Source organism: Theobroma cacao, chromosome 4 (genome assembly GCF_053813885.1).
Source record: "Theobroma cacao isolate CCN51 chromosome 4, ASM5381388v1, whole genome shotgun sequence".
Taxonomy (NCBI): domain Eukaryota; kingdom Viridiplantae; phylum Streptophyta; class Magnoliopsida; order Malvales; family Malvaceae; genus Theobroma; species Theobroma cacao.
Window position 1 is genome coordinate 30,126,630 of NC_142642.1, and position 18,251 is coordinate 30,144,880.

Sequence of the window (18,251 nt, forward strand, 5' to 3'; positions counted from 1 at the left end):
CGGGTGAGGTATGATCTGTGTTTTGATGGACGCCAGCTTTGATAAGTGATTGTTTTCCACATGGCTTTTGCTGTGCGTTTCTATCTTTCTTTCCTTCTTTCTTCTCTCGGTCAAAGTCAAATGCCGACCACCCACGTTCCACTCTTTGTTTATCTCCCCCTATGCTAATTTGCCTCTATATCTTTATTTAATTAATTATTTTATTTCCCAGCAACTTTTTTCTGAAATGGAGAATAGAATAATAAATAAAATAATGGAATTTTTTTAAACCTTTTGTCAAGTTACTGTCACGAAACTTAATTTAATTCAATAATATTCACTATGCCTGACAATATTCATCTAACCCATTGATCACTAATTGAAAACATCAACATAAAAATTATCACTACATGTTTAATTAGTTTGAATGACCATGGAGTTTATGCGAATAGTTTTTTTTTTTTTACACATGTACATTTTAAATAGGTGTTATATAATCATTTTCCACATTTAATACAAATTCAAAACAGATTAGGTAAGAATTTATAATCTAATATAAATATACATAAAACAAAGTCTTTGGTTATAAACAATTCTATGTGGATGGTCTATCTTTTTGACATGTGTACATTCTAAATAAATGTTATGTATCTACCAAGCAATGCAAAATTGTTAAGTTTGGTATTGTTACACATAGCATTTATTAGCTATTATTATTACTATAATTTTTTAAAAACAATTACCCCTTAGTTTGAATTTTAGGTACTTATTAGCAATTTGATAGTTAGTCAACATTTCGCATTCAAAATTCAAAATTTACTTTCTAAAGATGTTAGATTTCTAACATCAAAAGTCTTTTTTTTTTTTCTTTTTAGATCTCTGCCCTTTTTGATTTATTATTATTTGATAGTTATGTATTTCAATCTCCTTTGATAAATAAATCAATTGTCTTACTGCTTTCATTATCAACAAATTTTCATTAGAATCACTTTATCTTAAATCTTGTTCATTAACATACTTTCAATTTAATTTCTTTCACATTCGGTTTTATATTGTTATTTTTATTTTGAATTTTAAAAATTGTTATAAATAAAATTATCACCCGTACATTGCATGTACATAAATTTAATTTGTCATCTTCCCTTAATAAATAATAAAATATAAAAAGACATTTATCAGCTAAGAGTTAGAATATAATTTTATTTCAGAGGTCTCGAATTCAATTTTTTGAATGGATAAAGTGAGATTCATGGAATAAAAATAAATATTTCTCCCTATCATATGCCAAAAAGAAAAAAGACAAAATTGATGTTCTTTACTTAAGCTGAAGGATGATCATAGTCCGTACACTAAACCATTTTAGGCAGCACAAACTTTAAATTGGAAAAAATTGAGTCCCATTGAAGCTAATCAATCACCTTTGGTAATGCTTTAATGTTTTGTGTTTTTTTTTCCCTTTTATATTTATACAAAAAGAAAAAACATCATTACAAATTGAAAGCCAAGCAACCAAATATCAATACAAAATCATTGTATTTTATTAGTTATGCTTCCATTCTCATGTAAAGTTGTGACCTAAGCTAATATGAGTGAAAGCTAATATAAAATCATTTTCATTTTATTAGTAGAAAATCTCAAGTTACTATTTTTTTGTTTTTACGTAACCATCATTTCCAACTTACTCAAGGAAATGAGCAAAGGAAACATTTAGACGACATCGTTTTTGCGGGGAAGTCTTTTCCCTGTCTATATAATTTCCGCATCGCCTGCTGCACTTCCTTTCTTCTTCCTCGTGGCACCCACCCTTTCTTGGCTTTTCTTCTTCCAGAGGATTTCTTGAGGTAATCTGAAAATCAAATTTTCTTCTTTCCAATAAAAATTAATTATAATTTTTTCCTAAATTTCGCTCAGTTATTTGTCTTACAGATCTGGCTTCTTCTCTTCTTTTTTCGTGTTTTTATTCCGTTAAAAAAATTTCTGTTTTTAAGTCAACGTTCAAAGCGTTTCTGTAACAGATCTGATGAGTTTTTAGCCGTAACAGTTGAATCTCGTCTGGGTATTAGTTTTCTTAGTTCTTATCTCGTAATTAATCCCTAAAATTTCGGGTTTTTTCTTTAGCTCTTTTGTTAATCATACAAATCATGGGTTTGACTACACTTAACACCTAATAAAGCTTTGATTCTGAAGGTCTGGTTCTAAATCTGTGTTTTACTTTTTGTTTTATTTTCGGGTTGGGTTTTTCTTTGTCCGAATGCGGAGGAGGTGAAGGAAAACGAAAAGCGAAACTTTGGGTTTCTTTAGTTTCATTTCTAATTGAATTTTGGTTGTTAGATCTGGGTGTTGACTTTTTTTCTGTCGTTTGAACAGGCGTTCTTTTCGAAGCTGTGGTTTTTTGAGAAGATGAATCATTGCAATCTTCAGCAGAACGCCGCTGTTTCGGCCTATGAGGAGATGCTAGGGTTGATCTCTATCTCTGATCATCAGAAGGGAGGCTCCGTTGTTTGCCCTAAGCCTCGGCGAATCGGGGTTCTTGCCAATAACCCTATCGGGCCCTTGAGATTGCATATGAGGTATAATTATTTATTATTCTGATTTCTAATTTGATTTTAAGCTGATTCGATTTATTATTGAAGGTTGTGATTTAATTGGGTTTTGGTTTTAATTGCAGTCATCAAGCTGAAGTAAGCGATTCGAAAGCCGGTGCTGAGCTTTTAGATATCATCCTCAAGAAGGTATGGTGGAATTTGAAGATGAATTTTTTTTTCTTGTTTAGTTGTTAAATCCTATGTTGCAGGTTATGATCCTCTAAACATAAGAAGAAATTTCAAGGCAAATTTAACTTACCGATGTTAGTGTGTGTTTCCATGTCAGACAGATAACCAAAAGAAATTTAAGAAAAAGTGAACATATCAATGTTGGATATGTTCTGTGTTGGATGTTTGCGTCTGAGTTTGAGCAATATGGGTTAATATTCTGTTTCTACAGTGGAATTGTTTTAATTTATTCGGCTGTGTTGGTTGCTAATCTTTGTTTTGGTTGTTTTACAGGAGGATTTCGGGACAGAACAATCTGCAACCCAGGTAGCATCATCACCTCCATTTTTTTGTGGGTCACCTCCAAGCAGGGCTGCTAACCCGCTTGTGCAAGATGCCCGATTTGGTGAGGAAAGACTTGCAGCCCTTTCAACATTGCAAATCCCATCCCCATCGTCTCCATCACCATCAGCACGCAAAGGAGGGTGTGTTAGGATGAAGTTTGGCCTTAAACCGGCCGCCGTTAGAGTAGAAGGATTTGATTGCCTTAACAGGGATCGCCAGAATTCCAGCATCCCTGCTATGGCTTAGAACTTAATTAAAATCAAAGTGTACATAGAAGGAAGCTAAATGCCACCACCATTTCAGAAAACAAAGCAGGATTAACAAGGAGGGAATTTTGGATATTTTTGGAGAAGAGTGAGAGAGAGAGAGAGATAATTGCTGTTTAGTAGTGTATATATGATGTGTTTTTTGGTCAGGTAATCTATTCGATTGATAATAGCGCTGTAAGTAGTTTGATTGAAGGGAAAGACAAGTTTAGATCAAACCTTGTGTTGTGAAGAAAGGTTTGATTATGCTGGGTTGAGCAAGGCTCATTTTGTAATATATATAAGATTTGGGTTAGTATGGGGGAGGGTCTGATTGATATTTGTTTTTAAAGATCACCATGGAAAAAAAAATGAAATTCTGTATAGATCCTGTTGGTGATTGAATTTTGCTCATTTATATATTATTACTCTGTAAATGCAGTCTGGGTAATTGTCAAATTTCCTTGGTTCTTATAAATATCATATTTATGTTTGTCATCTAACATTATTGATTTTCTTGGTTGTTAATTCCTTTTGTTCGAGTGTTTAATTTATTAGTTGGAGAATGATTTTTTTATTTAAAGCGAGAGACTCTCAGTTGTTGTGAAATCTCCGGACAGATAAGATAAAAGTCCTGAAACAAGCGGAGACTATGTTTCATTACAACTCTGAATCGATGCTCTCTCTGCCTTTTTCCTCACATGTTTGGTTTCAGCTACATAAGTACGTTTGCAAATGCTAAACGCCCAAGACATTTTGATGGTCTACTGATGATTGCCTTTACGCACAGACAGATAGGATTCTAAGCCTTTCTTTTTGTCTAAAGGAAGTATTCAAAATTAAGTCTGATCACCAAGTCTTTTGGTATTCGGTTTAGTAAGTCCTTTGCTTTTTGATTGTAGCTCAAGTTTGAAAAACATAGCTTCATTTATTTCCAATCAAAGTCTAGACCTTTAGTTTAGGGATCTGTATTTTGTAAGTGAGTATCTTGTACTACTAAATCAGGATCTGATCTTAAAATACTCATTATACAAATATGATTATAAATAATAATTTTGATATTAAATATTAATTCTATGTTATTATTTGCTTATTAAAATTTATTAATTGTTTTAATATAATTTTAAAATTTAATTTAATTTTTTATGAATTAATTTTAATTTAAAATTTATTAATAATATACATAAAAAATAATTTAAAATTATTTTAATGAGTACGGATATTTTATTGATAATATTTAATATGTTCTGGTATGGATAATAATTTAAAATTTTAATCAATTATTTATAAGGCTAAAATACCTTAGTAAATGATAGGGTTCGATTAAGATATTTAAAAAATAACAAGTACCTTATTTATTAATATCTTATTTTGAATAAAACATGAACTTTATATTGCATCCAAGTTAATGGATTTATTTATTTTTTACGGTACAAATAGTAATTTAATTATTTTTATCATATTCAATTAATCTTGCCTTATTTAAATGCTACACTATATATTTCCTCGAAAAGAAAACACACCGTTTTCATGATCCATAGCAAACGGATGACAAACGACAAGGCGTTTAAACTACGTCGTTCTGGTATGCGCTAACATTTTAAACCATTTTTCCTTTCCTCTCTTGTTTTACCACTCCAAGCCAGCCAACTTTCCAAACGCGCCTTCTTCTTCGTCTTCCTCTCCCGCTTCGACAATTCTCTTTGCCTTCTTTGCATTAAACTGTAAGTCAATAATCTTTATTAATTTTCTACGATAAAAAAATTAAAATTATTTATTTATTTTTGTATTTAATGACCAAGGAAAATGTTTGCGTTATGGGTATGGCTGCTTGAAGATAAGGCCAATGAGGTTTATTGATTGCATTTTGAATTCAAATCAAGTTGTTATTGCTAATTTACACGTAAAAGGTCGCTTCCCATGAAAATTCTTCGTCTTTATTATTCTTTTTCCTTTTCTGTCGTTGCGCTAACTGATAGATGTGTTATGCCTGTTAGTCATTGTTCAACGCATGCAAGGCAGCCGGTAGTTTTGACTTTGTTTTCACTTATGTGTTAAGCACCCTCTTGATTAAGAATTTTACTTGTTTGACTAGTAGACTTCTGGGTCAGGTTTAGTTTTGAATTTTTGTCGCTTTTGCGACTCTGCCGGATGGAATTAAGAATAGGTCAATCTTGAATAAGATGAATTAAGGTAGAGAACCTTCTCATTTCTTAGTAAATAAGTTAAAATGTCTCCAAGGAGTACTCCAATGGTTAGAACTTAAGCTTCTAACTGAGACCCTCTATGGATGGGGATGAATGATGATAAAATGGATAGAAGGAGACACCTCCGATGGTTAAAACTTGTGATTTAAATTTGGAAGTTCTAGGTTAGAAATCTAGTGATGGAGGACTAGTTGTATAGAAGTGAGCTGAGTATCTCTTGTCATATAGCCAAACGGGATTCATTCTCTTTTGGGAAGAAAATTGGGATCATTAGTTGGGTTGATCCTCATACGTGGTTGGATTGAGCGATTCACTTCTTTTCCTATCCAATCCTCTTTATAATCTAGTGTATTAAATGTACTCATTATGTTTAATGTTTCATGTCTAGAGTCAGATTACATTCTCATCTTTTTCTAAAGAAAAAAGGCGTTCTGTCTATTTGTTAACATGAATTATTCCTGGATTCATTCGGTTCGAAAACGTTTTCCTTCTGAGAACTTTTAAACTTTTCTTCTTGCCGAAATATGACATACTATTAAGATTTCTTATGATGATTGGGTTTCGATGTTTGGATGACGTAACATTATAATAGCTTGCCATGTTAGGCCAGAAATTAGTAAAGAACAAGGGAAAGTATAGCATTATGATAGGTTATATTTCTCTCTCAAATCTTTTTATTATTATTTTTTTAACTTTACTTCCCAGGAATAGATTATTAGCTGGTGGAGTAGCTTTGAATTTGTCAACTACCTGAAGTAGTTAAGTAGTTAACATTCTATGTCTAGAAGTATATTATGCCACTAACTTTTTTTTTTGTTAAAATGCTGCATTTCATTATGAGTCTGGTTGTTTGGTTGACATTCACATCTTTGGTACTTCCTCCCTGTTTGGAGCTTCTTGCCAATTGCAAGGATCTATCAAAGTTTGTTCACTTATACAAGTTTAAGAACAAGTTTCTCAAATTTATTGGATGACTTTCTTAAATTTTGTCGTTCGCCTATGCTCTTGAGGACCACCTTTAGTTAATTTGAGGCTTAACTTGCATCTGCTTACTTAAGCTTCCAAACAACTTCTTCTGTTATTAATCCTAGGTGGCCAGGTCTTGTAACTTGCTGACATTTTAGCTGACATCTTATTCACAAAGAATGCAGCTTGGTTCTTATTGCCAAACTATGCCATCTCTCTGTTTTCGAACTGTGAGGAAGCAACAAAGTAAAAGCTGTCCCTATATTCATACAGTGGTGATTATGATTGTAAACCTAAACAGAATTGGATGTAGAATTACAACCTTCAGGATCCAACTGAATTATCATGTAGCTCTCCCCTTCCATGACAAAAATCTCAACTTGGTTGTAAGCGCTGCTTTTGCATTTCATGTTGTCTTCCATCTTCATGATGTGATTTTACTGGTTTTACATCTGACTCTACCAATGTGCCTTCATGTCCAATTAGTGGTATTTATGTTCATCATGATTCTTATTTTAAAACCTAAGTTGGGAATATCTTTGGTGCCTTGTCTTTAGTGAACATTTAACATAACTAAAACATCACTTTCTCCTGGAAATCTCTGTGTTTGCATGTGGGGTGGAACTTTATTTGTTATTGGGTTTGTGGATTTAATAATTAATGAATTTGTTCTTCATTTTTTGAAGGGGAAGAAAAAATGAAAAGAAGAGAAAAGAGACTAACTTTTTGAAGGTACAGTAACTATTTTCCATAAAGGTGACCTAAAACAATTATATGTTAGTGCAAAATACATGAATGGTTTCCTTGATAGCAAGTGATAATGGGGTAGACCGCTAGAAAACTTCTCATTTTAGCATTCAAATCTGAAATATTGAGAAACTAGTTAAAAAATGCAATTCATGTCATGTTTCATGATGTTTATTCTGATCCAGAACTAAGTTTCTATGTTAGTATCAAAATTGCTATGTAATTCTTTTTTTTTGTCATTGCTTTCCAAGTAATTGATGTGGTGTGTGATGTGTCATTTTTTTATGCTTTCGAGGAATTGTATTTCTCTTTTCCTTCATTGTCTTAATGTGTAATATCAGACAATATGACATATCAGTAATCTTTGACATTGTAACATCTCTTACATCTTACCTGCATCTTCACCTTTTTATCCAGGATTGGCTTTTTGTCTTTGAACTTTGCCATTTCTGTTTTCATTCCTATGTTGTCACTCATTGCTGCTCTGGAGATTGATGACAACTGTTATTGTTACATTTAGCCCATCAAGAGTGGACCGAGGGTGGGGGGATGATAGTCCTGCTATAATGCATATTTATGCTTCAAAATTTGCAGCAAGTTGTGTTGCATGAGACAAATGGGAGTAAGGAAATGATACGACTACCTCTCGACTCTCTTTTTGTCTTTTTTCTTTGTTGTGAATACCTTAACTGCCGGTTTCTCTTCTCTTTCTCTCTCTCCTTTCTGCTATGATTGTTGATCATAAAATCTACCCCTACCACAGTTGTTTGTCACTTGTGCCAAGCCTTAGGGAAGGGAGACTTTCTTTTATAAGCATAATACATGCTCATGATTTAGGGGAGCCTCTTCTGGACAGCCTGTATTTCTTGGAACCTTTGTCATTAAATGTACTTATGTTAGACATCACATGAGAATTGTATGGTTCGGCCAAGAGAGAGAGAGAGAGAGAGAACCATGGGATGTAGAATGTTTAAGAGCATTAACTTCACAATGCCCAGACTGATAAGTTGATGTTTGACTCATGAATAGATTGACACGTTCTCTTGACATGAAGGAAACTCATATGATATGTAAATTGACTATACTTAGATGCCATGGCCTTTTTATGAAGATTAGTTTGCCTTATCGTCTTTGACATATTCCTTTTTATGTGGCTGGTCTATCTACACAATCCATTATGGAATTATCTTAAGTTATTGATAAACTGTTATCTTAGTGATTACTACTGAAGTAGGTTTCAGTTATTAAAGAATCTCTTTTCGTTGGTAAACTGTTATCTTAGTGATTACTACCAAAGCAGGTTTCAGTTATTACCAAATTGCTTTTCCTTTTTGTCCTCTGGGCTGGGGGAGTGTGGGAGTGATTATCAGCTTGGCAAGTTACGAATATAAATGAGTATTCCTGGAACATGGTTTCGCACTTTACCTTACATGGACCCCATCTATGAGTTTTACAAATTAGCGGGTAATAACAGCGGTGTAGCCACTCGTGTCAACTCTAGAAAACCCAAGTGTATACAGGTGTATAATAGATTTCTTTTTTTTTGTAATTTTCTTTTTCAAACCCCATTGCAATTAAATAAAAATCTGAAGAGAGTGGTCAAAATAAGTAAATGAAAATGAATAATACATAGTTTTCAGAGAGAAAAATATCTTACAAAGTTTTTATGTATCTACTATGGATATGACATGTTTTTTCTTCAGTTTAATATTCCTATATGGTAAGCTTATTTGATTAAAATGTAAAATTACTTTCAAATATTATTATTCTCTATAAAAGTAAATCATGCATTTTATATATTATCACCAAGATTAATCTTTATCTATTTATTGAAGAATATTACTATTTACTTTTGTCTCTAAACATATCTTTTGCCTTTTGCTTTCAGAAGCAGAATAAACAACAAAGGCAAAAATGAAACAGATAACCAACCTGTAAAATTCATGAATGATTATATCATAGGAATGAAGTAGCATCTCAATATAGTAACTTTCTATTGAAATATTATACTCAATTTTCCATTTTGCAAATTTTGGATTTTGGATTTAATGGATTTTTTTAATAATAGAAAATGAAATACATAATGCAAATTGATGAGTTGGTGTATGACCCCACTGAAAAATTTTTTTGGCTATGCCACTGGGTAAGAAGTATTTTGCTATTGGAGAACTTAATCATTACCTGTCATTTTGGTTTTTCTACAACATTATCATATTGACCTAATAAACTAGTTACGACTCTCTATCTGTTTTTTATTACTTTGTAATCGTTTATCAAGTAAAATTTGCATGGCAGTTTCCAAAGCTTGGAGGTTTGAAATCCTATTTTTGATGTTTATAATCCTTGACTTTTTAGGTGTTTGTTTTCTTCCTTCACATCTACTGTGGAGGCATCAAAATGCTCAGTCAGTTGGCCACACTCTTAATATGACTTTCTAAACCTGGTTGAATTTACTGGAATTTTCTTTTGTTTGTGAAATGGTTTGACATTTTATGTAGGATGACATGCTAACAGTTCTCAATATTGAAGTCTTAAGTGAGTTATAATATTTGCAGTTTGCAGACATGTTGTGTGCTTTCTATCATGATAAAGTTATAAAATTAGGGATCTTGGCCATATGTAGTGTAGAACTTTAACTATCTTGTAAATTTCAGCGATGGCCATTCCATTTAGAAATCAATTTCAGCCTAGGTTATAATGCTATAATGTGCTAGGAAATGGAAAAATTCTGTAGTAATATCTTTTTTTTTTGGATGTGTAATAGGCCTCTAGAATCTCATCTGAGGTATGGCTATGTGGCTATGCCCGCTTGTTGAGTTTGTTTTGGTGGTGATCCTTCTCGAAGGTATCTAAATAGTTTCAGATCTAGAGAAATCATGCACGCAAGTAATACCACCAGATCCCTATCGCAATTATGAAGTGGTAAGCCAGGATCCGTGAATTATAGCAATTAGAAGTTCACTTCTGGTTATATCTGATAAATGCTCTGTTTCCATAGTTTGCTTGATAACAGATTAAGACAGTTTTTTTCAATTCTGATCAGGGCTTACTAGAAAAGATTTGAAAAACTGTAAGAATTATCCTCGAAATCAAATGAAAATGTTGGAGGCTTGTATGGAATTGAAAATTGTATAACGCATACATATTCCATCTTGGGTTTTTTGAGAGCAATTTATGAGATCAGATAGACAAAGGGGATCATGCAGATGGATCTTGTAGTTTGTTTTGATGAATGATACATCTTTTTAAGGACAAACTTCATTAGTTGGTTTCCTCTGTACCTTGTACTGCTTCATTCCATGTGTCATTCATTTCATGTAGACGAAGTTGCCATGTACGTTCATCATAAAATTCCCGTTATTTGTACAGAATCATTAATGAGAGTGGCTGAGTAATCAATACTGACATAAACACATACATTTAAGGCTATGATGGAAGTGGACATAAGTGGATTAATTATTTTGGATTACTGATGCTTTGGATCTCTTGAAACTGATATAGTGTATTAATAGGTGGTGATGCCAACAGAGATTAAAAGGCACACCAATAGTATTGCTGCATGATTGAATAACAGGACATGTTAAACTCTGTAATAGGAATCTGATCAAGGAATAAATGAGCTATTTTAGATGCCTGCAAACTAAATTAGAAAAGAAATTTTGGAGGTTAAACTTCTTTGAAACACCATCATAGTGTTGAGTAATTCTACATGGTCTTTGAAACACCTTAATGGTGTTGATTTATTGTATGTGGGGCTGTTGTGCAAGCTTATTGTTCTTACCAATAGGGAGCTATTCTTTTTATCATGATTTGGCTCCCTAACTCTTGTCTATCATGCTTATTTATTTTAGGGTCTCTTCTTTAGTGAGCGAGGAACTGAACCAAGTTTTGGGTGATTTGGGAAAACCTTGTTTATGAGTAATTAGGATGAGATATAAAAAATCTCAATGTGCTAATATGGAACTGAGAAATTTTAAGTATGCGAAGTAAAAAATGATATGAATTGCCAAAAAAGAAATAGGCTATGTAGGAATCGGATTGTATTGGATGGACAGGATATTTCTTAGAAATAAAGCCGTGTTTTCATAGTTGTTAGAGAAAACCTCCTAATAAAGGATTTGAAGAGGCAAGAGGATGAAGAAATACCAGACCACAGGAATAGAAACTGGAATAAGGTTCCTCTCTCTTTTCTCTTTTTCTTTTTCTTCTTTTTTTCAAATTTTTAAATGGTTCACTTTGGAGGGATTTGGGATCATAAATCTGCAGTTTTATAAGGTAGTACAAAAGTTGAAGTAGGAGCTTAAGGCTGATAAAGACCAGACAGATACCAGAAATCGAAAAGAAAACTCTATGACGCTGTAATTCACTACTGTACTACACTTTTCAGAAGGTGCAAGAGAAAACTAAGGGTTATGTTATACACTAAATTCATGTCCTACATTTATTTTAAATATTCTCTCACAATATCATTGTAAGGATAATTGAATTTGCACATGGAGATTATATGAGCATCCTTATCATTGCACAATTATCAACAGTATCATGAATTGATTAGGCTCACGTGTTTTTTAATGGTTTAAATTGCTGTGTGTGTAGGTTGTGTACATGTTCCATGAGCAAAAGACTTAAGTTCTTATTCTACACTTTAACTGTTAATCCTACCACCAATTTGGAGTATACATTCAAAATAACCCAAATTCCTTGAACTACTTGTTATTATGCAGGATTATTTCTTTTACTTGTACGAATAAAAAGTACCAAAGGCACCTGTGGCAACCATAAGGGTTCAAAAACATGAAATGTTTTGTATCTTGGTTGAGTATAACCATGAAACTAGTGGGGATATTTTTGGGGAAAAATTTATGGCAAACCCTAGGGGATCAATGCTTTCCTCTATTTGGAAATAGTAATGCATAATGTTTTGTGTAGAAGAATATATCCTTTTGGGGTTCTCAATTTTATGTTTTCCTCTATTCTTGATTATTAGCCTAGGAAGAAAGTGGGGAAAACAGTGAAATCATATTTAATAATACTCTAGCAGTGAAGTTGAGTACTGGAAAAGTCTAAGAGGAGCTGTTCTGGTTTTCTGGTCAATCAGCATTTAGACTTGTTATTGTATGGATTGCATATTGCATTTTATTGGATGTCCTTGACCAGAAAACTTTGTATTTAAAAGTTTCCAGTTTAATATTAGCATTTCCCCCTTATTATAGGGCATGGTTACCCTTCTATTCCGGCTGTTGAGCAACCTTAGACTGGCTATAGCTTTTATGAAGGTTTTTTTTATTCTCGGGATATTCTTATCAAGTAGCAGCTAATAGTTTCTATTGCATTAAAGAGTAACTCATATATCATTGTATCGGTGTATGCATGCATGCTGATATCTGTGCGACTGCGCATGCATGCTTATATCTAATATTCGGGGCTCTATACATGCTGTTTTTCAAACCTGAATATTGCTTCTCTTTCAAGCCATGTCAATGTTAATACTTTGTATTAGTTTAGGTCACTCCCTGGGACATTTTGGCAGTTAAAGGTTTTATCAGGTGCATGGTTGCACCTTTAGCAACTGGTCATATCAGGTACCCCAAGATTTTGGTTAGAAATCCCATTCTTTATTTTCTGCAGATTTCTTAAGCATAGTCTTGGATCCCTCTGGATTTTGTTCACCACAGTAATTAAAACTCAAATCTATGAACGCAGACAGGTTTACATCATGGAGGCATGGACCCATTCTTGGATTTCTATCATCTCAAAAGGCTTTTCGTTAGGATCTTGTAGAGAAATATAAGAGGAAGGAAGGGAAAATCGTTTAGTTACCCCTCCCGTGCGATCAAAACTAAAACCATTTTCAACCAGAATACTTACATGCAGAATTAAGTTGGCTAAAACATGCAGAATTATACTCATATTTGGGCCCCTTATAAAGATGTTATGATTCTCCTTATACAAGATCCACTAAATAGTACTTACATGTCTCTCCATAATAGTAATAACTACGAAGGTAGCGAACTTGTAACGTGTGGTAGGGGAAAGAAAGGGGTGCATGATAAGAAAGCTGAAATGGTTTCAGGGTTGAAATGCAGTGCTATAACGCCCCAAGGCAAGAGTTAATACAGCCTCTTGCAAACATCTCAAAACCATTAAGACATAAAACAAGGAAAGCCTAAAACAGGAAAAAACCATTTAAAGACTATAAAATGGAAGGAAACTTGAAAAGAATAACAAAAAAATGTTCAAACCCCGCGCAGGAAGAAAACAAAACCTCCATTGTCGGTTACTGGGCCCCATTTTATGCATGCCCACGTATTTCCACGTGGGCTACTTGCATGGCCACGTATGGTAGAAGAATTAGAAACGCTCCTTCTTCGTAATGAATTTATCAAGAATGTCAACTTTTAGGCAATATTTTCTTGACATGGTAAGTTCATTATGATGAGAAAATGAGTGGGATTTTCTCGAGAAAATGGAAACCTTATTAGGGTATCCCCACTTGACAGACATGCACGGTTACTACCCTATCAGGGGCCCATATATTTGCCAACACTTGCACTTTCTTTGCCACCAAACACTCTTATCTGCGCCCCCCCTCCTCTCTTGTTCTTGGTGTCTTCTTTTTTTGCTTAGAATCTCTTTCATTTCCTCTCTCTTTTACGATGAAAAGAGCAAAGGTTAGCTCTGTGTATGAAGGGAGAGGAAGGAAGAGAGGCATAGAAGGAGAAGAAGAGGGGGAGGATTCATCAAAGAGTGCGAGAATGAGTGCAAAGGCAAGAACAAATGGCCTTAGGGCTAGGAAAGCTCTATCTATCATTTCCAATAACCGAACGATAATAACTAGGTCTATGTCAACCAAAACAGTGGAGGAGAACGGTGAAGAAAAGGTGGTTGAGGTTGACGGAGAGGAGAAGAACATGAAAGATGATAACAAAGCTTTGGAGGAGCAGCAGCCAGTCAATGAGGTGGTGGAGAAAAAGGGAGATGATGATGGAGGGCTGACCTTGGAGGACTGGCCATTGACATGGAGTTTTGAGGAGGAGTTGACGTGGTTCAAAGCAGGGCATCAATGTGGATGGTATTCCTATTGGGAGACCATGAATGGTGATTTCTGGAAGCCAAAAGACGACAACCAGGAGGACTTTTGGAACGATGAGCCATGGAACTTTGATGGCAAAAATGAAATCCCAAAGCGTTAGAAGATAGCTATTATGTATCAGTCTATCATTGTTGTTGTCTGTCTGTTTGTTTTTGTGTGTGTCTTAGAAAGACAGGGAAGGATAGGGGTCTAGAGGAAAGGAGAAAAACCTGTCTTTAGGTAGAAATGCATTACTGCAAACAGCTGCTATCTTATGTTTATCGTTTCAGTATTTATGCTATGATTTTAATTATGTGCTTAAGTTTTTGAATGCTGATCAGCTTATCCTTTCTTTTGGGTTACAACTTTGAGCGAACATGTGAATTTATTTTCGTTTGAAGATCACTAAATATTCAATCTGAGAATTAGCTCACAATTTGATTAGGTCACTTGAAATTCAAATTTATCTAACAGGTGCTACTTGGTCTAACTGCTATTCACTCTATAACTCTCTAATTTCTCTTTCTCTCTTTCTCAGGTTCAATCAATTAAAATAAGAAGCATACATGTGTACGTCATTCTGATCCCTCAATGTTTTTGCAAATACTTGGCTTCCCTTGCTATTAAAATGTGCTTTCTTGAAGTTATTATATATGTATAGTTCTCTTGAAGTTATTATGCAAAGTCATACTCCAGCGTACTAATCATAGCACTTGCTCTCCAAACCCTTTCCTTAACCTAAACCTATATTATCAGAGAGAGTAAGAATGCTTTATCAATGTCTAGCCATAGGATGCAGCAACTCTTTCTAATAGGAGGATCACAAAAAACAAATGAAGACAGAACTGAAATAAATATATGGAAGAACTACAAAAAAATTGATATTGGTGTTAAACGTATAATCGCACTGGTATGTTTTTGTGAAGTTCCTCAATTTTAAGATTGCATTCATTGGTGTTGTATATAGTTTGTAAATGTCAACAAGTTCAGTGAACTGTCTTGGCAATTAACTGTCAATAACCTAGCATTGCCTAGATTACTGGAATAAAAGCATTAGATCTTAGATGATATATTGACCTTAACGGTCACGATATATGATATGATAATTTCCAATATTTCGTAGGGTTATAGGAGCTTTTAGAGTCGAGAAATTGGACGTATAAAGCGCACAAGGCAATCTAATCTTATTTATGGAAGGTATATATAGTCTCAAGTTGAGATTGTGTTGCCGTTAGAATGCAAAACATTTATTAGGGCCTTCATATTTAACTAGTTCCAGTAGGTGTGAGTTCAATCAATATAAGTAGTATTTTCCTGTCATATACTCTTCATGTATATGTTTAGTCAAGGAAGTTAAAGTTTCTTCATTGGCATAGTGGCTAGTATTTAAGCTTCTTTACTAGAAAAACTAATCCGCACGTGCATTGGAATTTGTTCGAATTTCTTACATACTTTTCATGTTGCAATTTGATGACTGCATACTTTAAAGGCTAGCTTAACTCCTTCGTTTGCCAGATTGTTTAACATTTGAACCTGCTGAGCTAGCTTGTGCTAAAGCTAGAGTTTTTGAGCTTCAAAAATAGATTGACATGATTTTGTTGAACTAGCTTTTTTCAAGCAAAGTCAAAGCTATGCTATTAGCTCGGCTTGTTTGATGAGTTTGGATTAGGTTCGATTTAGCTAAGCATCACTAGCGGCAGGCAAGACAACTCCCGTCAATTTGTAAAAACAGTCGGGAAATGTCTTGCTGGCTCGTAATCACCTGGTGGACAATCACCACATATGTGAAACTGCTAAGAAATAGGTTTTAACCAAAGTCTTCTATATTCATGGAATTTATTAGCAGTCTGGATATAGATGCATGTGTTGGTTCTCCTGGCAGTTCACCAAGCGAAAGAAGATGACAGAGATATTTAAGAAGTAATCACAGAACCTCATGCCTTAATTTGTTGCATGTTGCTGTCAGCTATTATGAAAGTTCTATGTCACCAGGGACACCTGTAGTTTACTATAATGAGTCTCACATGAAGCTCCCATGTGAAACAATAGAGGTCTTGTGACTTCTAGGATAGTCACTTTACATTATAAGCAGAAAAATTTAGTCTATGATTAACTTGAAATTAACTTGAAATTTATAGGTTTAGTCCAAAATTGTATAAAAGTAGCTAGGTTGTAAGCTTGGATTGGTGATTCAGGCCTTTCCGGCTACACAAGGTGTAATTCTCTAACCTTGTTTGGTACTTGCAGATCAACCAGGAACTCCATATAACGAGAAGGTGAAGCAAATGTAGAATGTGAAAGATGTGAAAAAAATGTTATATTTAACCGTTTAAACCTTCTGGTATGCTTTTGTATATACCCCAAGGGAGCTGTGATCATGTGATTCATTTCGAAGCATATTCAGCAACAGATGACTTCATTGTTGGCGAATTCGTGTCCAGACAAAAAGTACGAGGAATTCAGCCATTTTTTGGCGGTATCAAGGATGTCAAGGACAGAACCAGGAGTTTAGCATTGGGGGGGCCAAAGACTCAAGTAAAAGTTTATTCAATGCTAATTAATAATGAAGTATCCTTGTACACAGAAATGATATATGATTTTTATATAGTAATAAAATATGTATATGGAAAAAAATATAGTTAGTACATTAATCCATAAGACATTAATGTTTAGAAAGATTGATTGATTCTAGGTTTTAATATTAAGACAAGTTCAGGCTAAGAATCCTGATAATTTGGAAGTAACAGTATATTCAAATTTATGTAACAGGCACCATTATTTCAAATAATTAAAAGAGAAAAGTATCTATAAAATTAGACTTGAACAACCCAATAAAATCTTAGAGTGAGATTAGTGATTATTCAATTGAGAATTACCGATTTAGTTAGGATCTTCATCGATTTTGTACTCTATAGAAGTTGCTAGAATCAAACAATTGTTATTTTTGGTTTTGGTTTAATCGTTGATTATTGTTGTTCAAGTGAAATAGCTAGGTTTAGCCATAGAACCTAATTGTATAGTTAACTCAAAGAAGGCAAATTAATTTTGACATACGATTGAGTCGAAACAAAGAGAAAACAATGGCTATAATATATTTAATGTATAGTTGTCAGTAGTGGATTTACATATATCAAATGGTAAAATTATGTCATTTTAATGTTTCCACTTAACAAAAAAATCATAAAAATATAAAATAAATTTGCCTTGAAGTTTAAGGTGCCTAGCCAAAGTTAAAAGAGAAATTTCTAGGAGCTTTCGGGGGACGGGCATGGCCTCCTCATACCCTCTGCTTGGCTCCATCCTTAGGTGATACAAAGCATACCACAAACCACTTGTTCCAATTATACAAGAAAGTGACTTAACTTAACCATAGTAGCAAACTTTTTGAGTTTGGGAAGGATGGGCGACATGAGTGGAAAGGAGACACCAGTCATTTTCTTGCAATTTTGATTTATTTTTCTGAGTTTTCATTGGATGAATATAGTGCTGGCTAATTTGTCTCCCAAGAAATTAAATAATACTTTTTAGCTGAGATATTGCAAGAACCTAAAAAGCACTGCTCCTTTTTGTTTTTTCCTTTAATTTTAATTCCTTCACTTCTTCGCAAAAAATGGTGAATTGAACTTAAACCGGTACCACTCTTTTAGCCATTGAAAGCCTTGTTTCAGCATTTTGATTGGCTTCTGCTGCAGCTTGCAGTAGTTTTCATTGTACAACTTCAGTTGCCATCAAGGTTTTGGTCTTGGAGGGGTGTCAGCATCTGATTGGGTTATTTTGAAAGCGCATAGTAATTACAATAACACTGAAGAAAGAGGCAATTCTTATCTGCATTTCTATCTATCTTTTGGCACGTCCACAGATGTAGCTGTCTTACTAAATTCAAAGACGAAAAGGAAAATATAGGCCACGAAACTTGCAGGGAAAATATAGTCCACTA

The 18,251-nt window shown here is 33.9% G+C and overlaps 2 protein-coding genes and 1 long non-coding RNA gene across 5 annotated transcripts; all 3 read left to right on the forward strand.

Moving 5' to 3' along the window:
- Nucleotides 1–1,679: 1,679 nt before the first annotated feature.
- LOC18602053 (uncharacterized) lies at nucleotides 1,680–3,825 on the forward strand. Its single transcript, XM_007033203.3, has 4 exons — nucleotides 1,680–1,820; nucleotides 2,347–2,549; nucleotides 2,648–2,711; nucleotides 3,027–3,825. The coding sequence occupies exons 2-4, from the start codon at nucleotides 2,380–2,382 to the stop codon at nucleotides 3,321–3,323; spliced, it is 531 nt and encodes a 176-aa protein (XP_007033265.3). The 5' UTR covers nucleotides 1,680–1,820; nucleotides 2,347–2,379; the 3' UTR covers nucleotides 3,324–3,825.
- Nucleotides 3,826–4,848: 1,023 nt separating this feature from the next.
- Nucleotides 4,849–17,026, forward strand: LOC18602054 (uncharacterized). Of its 3 annotated transcripts, XR_016025703.1 has the most exons (4): nucleotides 4,849–5,046; nucleotides 7,182–7,227; nucleotides 14,853–14,884; nucleotides 16,562–17,026. It is a non-coding gene; the product is annotated as an uncharacterized LOC18602054 (long non-coding RNA). The 3 variants fall into 3 exon arrangements; XR_001927355.2 differs by lacking the exons at nucleotides 14,853–14,884; nucleotides 16,562–17,026 and adding an exon at nucleotides 7,660–8,891; XR_016025704.1 differs by lacking the exon at nucleotides 7,182–7,227 and having other exon boundaries at nucleotides 4,850–5,046; nucleotides 16,562–17,025.
- On the forward strand, nucleotides 13,656–14,598 carry LOC108660453 (uncharacterized). The gene has a single exon (XM_018119060.2). The coding sequence runs from the start codon at nucleotides 13,899–13,901 to the stop codon at nucleotides 14,433–14,435; it is 537 nt and encodes a 178-aa protein (XP_017974549.2). The 5' UTR covers nucleotides 13,656–13,898; the 3' UTR covers nucleotides 14,436–14,598.
- Nucleotides 17,027–18,251: the final 1,225 nt, after the last annotated feature.